Source organism: Megalopta genalis, chromosome 3, assembly GCF_051020955.1.
Source record: "Megalopta genalis isolate 19385.01 chromosome 3, iyMegGena1_principal, whole genome shotgun sequence".
Taxonomy (NCBI): Eukaryota; Metazoa; Arthropoda; class Insecta; order Hymenoptera; family Halictidae; genus Megalopta; species Megalopta genalis.
The window spans coordinates 17,997,090-18,003,285 of NC_135015.1; the positions used below are offsets into that span (position 1 = coordinate 17,997,090).

Here is a 6,196-nt window from a genome sequence, read left to right on the forward strand (position 1 = left end):
GTGATGAACACGGTTCGCGAACGCGCGCGTTCGCGTTTTGCTCGATTAAATCGTGAAAATGATCGATTTCGATGTGAATCGTCCCCGTATAACCTTGAAAAAGATCATCTCGGTGCCCTCGAATCCGATGCAAAAGCGAAAGAGTTGTTGCACAACGAAAAATCATTGTCGTCGATGCAAAACCGCACTCATCCCCCCCACATCCGAATCGCCGCGGCGAAATCCTTATTTTCAATTTAGAGTTGCACGCGTCGCCAGAATCCTAATTATCATCCAGCAACGAACTTCTTATTTTCAATCCGGAGTTGCACGCGTCGCCTGAATCTTAATTATCATACGGCAACGGGACCGTCACTTTCAGCCTGCAGTTCGATTTGATCTGTTTTGTTAACGCGCGCAAGCCCTTTAGTATAACCATAAGAGAGAAAAACGTAACGGATAACGAAGAACGATGTACGGATTGTAACTCGTAAATTAACTGTACATATTACGTTCTGTCGGAGAGAGGCGAAGGCAGCGAAAAAATTCATTCCGTTGCAGCAACAATTCATATTCGTGACAATGCTATTTATTCATTTCTTAATTTATTTGTTCGTTGCAGCGGCAGGAACCCGTCAGTATTATATATTATTTATTTCATTTGTCAAATAGGTACGCGAGGTCAACCATTAGTTATAAAATTGTAAAAAGAAAAAGAAAATTAATAGAGGATTTATGCTGCACTGATTTTTCGTTGTGCAACAATTAGGAACGTAAGCAACACGCGCGATTTTGAAACGACGACAACGATCGTTCTCTCGCTGTTTAAACAGCGACGATTATAATTCGGGCGACCCGTGAAAATTCTGAATTGGATAGAAGGATTTTCGCGCTGCGCGACGATTGGAGTATTTATAATAAAGAACGCGTGTATAATTTTGCATCGACGACGACATCGATTTTTCGTTGCGCGAAAATTCGAATTTGAGCAACGAGTGCAGCCTTGCATCGACGACGTCGATTTTTTCGTTGTTAGACAATGCGAATATTAGCTCTCTCTCTCTCTCTCTCTCTCTCTCTCTCTCTCTCTCTCTCTCTCTCTCTCTCTCTCTCTCTCCTCTGGAGTCCAGAAGCATCATTGCTGACCCATGTTTTTATGTGCAATGTTTATACGTATAACTAATAACTGAATCGCGGATCTTTATGCAAAATAAAAATCGACTGCACCAATTGCAAAATGTAGGAGCCAAGTGCAGTCTTCTTAGTCTTGTTAGTGCAGTCTCCCCTAAATAATCTTAACCCTTTGCGCTCGAAGCCATTCGAACTGTAAATCTAAAATCATTTTTCTGACTCATATTATTTCCATTTTACACGACGAAGCGCATATTATGCATACGAAATTGAGTCTTGTGACTCGAACAACAGTTACAGTTTTAACAATTTTTTAGATCTGTGCTTTGACAGTATAAAAATTATCTTGGAACGCGATGCAACAATTTTTTTTTCTGCTGCTTCAGAGTCGCCACTCGAGTGCATAGGGTCAATAATTATTAACATTAACATATCCGCATTTTTACTTTCTTTCAATGTTTTTCACCGTCCCATGCTCCGCCTATTCATTTCCCCATAAATGCATAAAATCCGCAGTATACCGATAACTCTGGCGACACTCGGCACGTCCGATTTCGATGCTCCTCCTCGTTTTGTTAGGTCGGCGCTGCCCTTGGGAACCTCATTCTACTCATCGAGATTTAGTGCGATTGACCTTTTTTGCTGGATATTTCAACTTGTCAACAATAACAACGGCAAAATAGACGTATTTGCGTCTCCCTTTCTTCCAGAATCGCATAGAACGCGTTATGAACTTTTTAATAGCCTGAATCGTTTACTTAGTGCCTGTAACCGATACCGTGCGTTCAACTAGATCTCTTTTGCAACCCTTCTATTTCCTTCAAGCTTACTGCCCTAAATGCTATCCGCCATTCGACCTCATCTCCGCTCACAATACAATTAAATTATATTTTACGTATACTTTTTTCTTATATTTGAGCTCTTTCTCTTCCTTTTCCTAGCCGCAAGTTTTTACACTTTAACCGCCCTTGTGCGACCGTCCTCCCTATTATCATCAATACATTAAATTAATATTATTATTATTGTTATTCCTGTCAATGTCACAGAATTTGAAACAAATTTTGATAAAGCATTTACCCAATTTACCGATTCTCTGCCAGTCAAAAATAAGATTTTTGTTCTCCTATTGTAAAAACGGTCGTTCACCCGTATAAATAAATAAATAAATAGATAGATAGACAAATAAGCAACGCGTGTAGCTTCAGATCGACAACGATTCCGCCGCGATGGGACAATCGAGGGACGTAAGCCGACGATCGACGATCGTTCGCGACGTGGGAGGAGCCGCGGCGAGTCGAAGGGCGCTCGATCACCGGTTCGTCGGAGCGAAATCCCGGATCGAGGGTGCATGCGTGGTAGGCGATCGCTCACCTGAATCCAGTAAGGCAGATAAAATCCGGAACAGGCGAGAATCGACGCCACGGTGGACAATGTTGCCCACAGCACGCACAACACTGTCATCTCATCGGTTTAAAAGCGCGTCCCTCCCTCCTTTGTCTGCTCCGTTTCACCGGTTTGTCGGCCTCCCGCCTCCCTCACCTGGTTCCTCGCTGGTTCCCGCGGCTTCGACCTCCACTTTACTCGCGCATGATTAGCGTACGTTCCGAAAACTGGCAGCAGCAGCCGCCGCCGCTCGTGGATCGTCGACCCGGCTACGATCGTCTTCTACTCGGCTCGACGCCGCGGTCCTCTGTTCGCGCGTGTCTCTTCCAATAATACCCGGCCACTCCTCCTCTCTCCCTCTCTCTTTCTCTCTCTTTCTCTTTCTCTTTCTCTCTTGGTCTCTGCGTCGACGAGAGAGTCGAGGTTTCCTCGCGGCTCGGAATTCGCGGCCAGAAAGCCGCCGATTTCAGTAGCACGAGGCCCCGGCTGCGTCGATGATCTTCTGACGAACGTTCAGGTGCGTCGACGATCTTCTGACGAACGTTCAGGTGTGTCGATAATGCTCTCAAGAATGTTCAGATGCGTCGACGATCTTCCGACGAAGGTTCAGACGCGTCGACGGTCCTTAGAAAACTGTTCAGATGCGTCGACGATCTTCCAACGAAGGTTCAGACGCGTCGACGGTCCTTAGAAAACTGTTCAGATGCGTCGACGATCTTCCAACGAAGGTTCAGACGCGTCGACGGTCCTTAGAAAACTGTTCAAATACGTCGACGATCTTCCGACGAAGGTTCAGTTGCATCGACGATCGTTCAAGGAAGGTTCAACTGCCTCGACGATCTTCTGACGAACGTTCAGGTGCGTCGAGGATGCTCTAAAGAATGTTCAGATGCGTCGACGATCTTCCGACGAAGGTTCAGTTGCGTCGACGATCCTTCAAAGAAGCTTCAGCTGCCTCGACGATCTCCTGACGAACGTTCAGGTGCGTCGATAATGCTCTAAAGAATGTTCAGTTGCGTCGACGATCTTCCGACGAAGGTTCATACGCATCGACGATCCATCGAAAACTGTTCAGATGCGTCGACGCTGCTGCGACGAAGGTTTAGTTGCGTCGGCGATGCTCCGATCAAGGCTTAAGTACGTCAACGATCCTTCGAAAACTGTCCAAGTGCCTCGACGATGCTCCGACGTAGGTTCAATTACGTCGACGGTCCTTCGAATAATGTTCAGACGCGTCCGACGATGCTCCGACGGATGTTCGCGCGCATGGACGATCCTCCTCGGAAGGCTCGAACGCGTCGACGATCCTTTAAGAACTGTTCAGACTCTCCAACGACGTTGCAATCAAGGCTTAAATAACGTCGACGATCCTTCGAAAACTGTCCAAGTGCGTCGACGATCCCCCGACGAATGTTCAAACGCGTCCAACGATCCTCCGACGAATGCTCAGACGCGTCGACGATCCCTTAAAAACTGTTCAGTCGCGTCGACGATGCTCCGATCAAGGCTCAGACGCGTCGACGACCCTTCGAACTCTGTCCAAGTGCGTCGGCGATCCTCCGACGGAATGCTCGGACGCGGCGACGACGCGAAATCGAGCAGATCGCCGACAGCAGAAGCGGCAGCGGCCTCCGTTGCGGATCTTCGCGGGCAGAAACGCAGCGAGCGTTCGGATCCGACGAGCGTGGTTCTCGTGCAGCCGGAGAAGCGGAATCGAGCGGAACGGAGCCGAAGATCCGCAGGGCCTCATAGGCGTCGCGGCTGGCTGGAGAACAGGCAGATGCTCGTGGTGGTCCTCCTCCTCCTCCTCGTCCTCCCCGTCCATCCGAGGTATTTCGATGCGAGGGGAGAGCGCATCGCGGGGTCCCGTGGGGCGAGACGAGAATACACCGCGTTTATAGGTCGTTTCGAGGAAGCCTCCGGACGGTCTCTCTTCTCACGGTCAAGGTTCGCGCGGCCACGGTGCCGTCGGCGCGGGAAACGGTCGGGCTGCGTCGGCGACCGGCGCGTATCCTCGAACGTGACCGGATCGAATCGGATCGGATCGTTCAACCGTGCGGAATTCGATCGCCGTTAATTACAGCCGGCGAAACGGAGTCACGTAGCCGGCCCCTGGGCCCCCGGCGGACGTTCGCCGTGCCGCCTCATTCTCGGCGGTAGCGCGCACTGATTAGCCCGGTGTTCCGTGACCCTCGCCGAAGGACTCGGCGGCGGAGGTCGGGGGCGAGCTAGTGGAACAGGTCGACGAAACGGTCGGACACCGGTTCGCTCGGATCGCCGGCTCTTGTTCGGGCTTCCGCGCGAGATTCGGACGACCGGGTTTCGAATCTGGGTCGGCGATCGCCGAGATCTGGGAGGGGGGGCGGGGAGAACACAGTCCGGCGACCCGCTCGCCGCCGCTTCGTCACTGCGACTAACCGAGAGCGGGCCGGACTCCGGTTACGCCGCCGTCTATCGCGCCGCTTCGCCGAGCCTCCCACTCTACAGCTATTTTGCCAGGCATGCGTGCACCGTGCGGCATGCGGAGGACGCGTGCCGCGACTGTGACCGCGCGGTGCGGCTGCGGCGCCGCCGCCGCCGCCGCTGCGACCCCGACGCGAGACATGCCCCGGCCCAGCCCTCTTCGGTCCCAGATGTGGCCGCACAGCCTGGCTCTGATTGCTCGACGCCGTGGACTTTCCTGTGCGATGAGTCTGTGGATCCTTCGAAAGCTTCGGATACAAAATTCTTGTTCTATTTTCGTTGAGTATATTTCGAGTTCTTGCTGGTTTGCAGTAAGTTCTTCCTAGTCTTTTTTTAGTGTTTGTAAACAAAAATGAATTATTATTTGGGAGAAGTTATATCGAAAAAGCGTTCTGCTCTTTTTCTAGCGATTATTCTTTGTATTCGCTGCTTGTATCGACAAATCGATACATTCTCCTTAAACAGAAAAATCGTTGTATTCTGCATGCATTTAGAAATTATTGTACTTTATTTATATCAAAAATCGTTCTACTATAGTTCTATTAAGAAATCGTGCACTGTACTTGCATTGAAGAATCGTTCTACTACTCTAGTTGTATTAAAACATTATTTACTGTAATCAGCTACCGATCGCAGACACGGTGAAAGAACATTTTCATACAGGAAGATTACTGTAAATTTTTGTTTAAATTTACAAGTTTTTAAATTTTTACTCTTAGTGTAAATTTTTCGATCGTACTTTCAGATCCTCGAATGAAGAACAATAATTAATATCATAATATTGGCTGCAATATATGTATTATGCAGTATAGTATGAATGTCGAATGATAATCGAATGAATAGTGAATGATAATTGATGATCCATAGTATACTGTGATTTGATCAATTTGATTCTTCGCGAGTCATGCAACGAACATTATCAAAAAACGTGACGTAATTTTTCGCTTTCATTTCGCACTCGCATCCACTCTATAAACCGCCTATACTTTTTTCTTCTTGCCATTTCATAACGAACGAGTAACTTCCTATATTCGATAAATAAAATAAACAATAATAGTTTTTTCATTGTAATAGTTTTCTACCCCTGCGACGAACAAATACCGAAGCAAATTTTTTCGACGCTCTCGCCTCCCTCCGACGGGACCATAATGCACGCAAGCCGCGAGCCACGCTCCGCAAATCCATTTCCAAATAAATAAATTCCGTCTAAAAAAATACGCGAACAATTTCGCGCGTCGCG

At 48.3% G+C, this 6,196-nt stretch overlaps 1 protein-coding gene across 1 annotated transcript in view; it reads right to left on the reverse strand.

The window, feature by feature from the left end:
* LOC117225013 (LHFPL tetraspan subfamily member 6 protein) overlaps positions 1 to 4,904 on the reverse strand; it is a 43,920-nt gene extending 39,016 nt beyond the window's left edge. Inside the window, exon 1 of the mRNA XM_033478295.2 lies at positions 2,482 to 4,904. Coding sequence (XP_033334186.1) covers positions 2,482 to 2,571 — 90 coding nt within the window. The 5' untranslated portion in view covers positions 2,572 to 4,904. The remainder of the gene's footprint in view (positions 1 to 2,481) is intronic.
* Between the last annotated feature and the right edge of the window lie 1,292 nt (positions 4,905 to 6,196).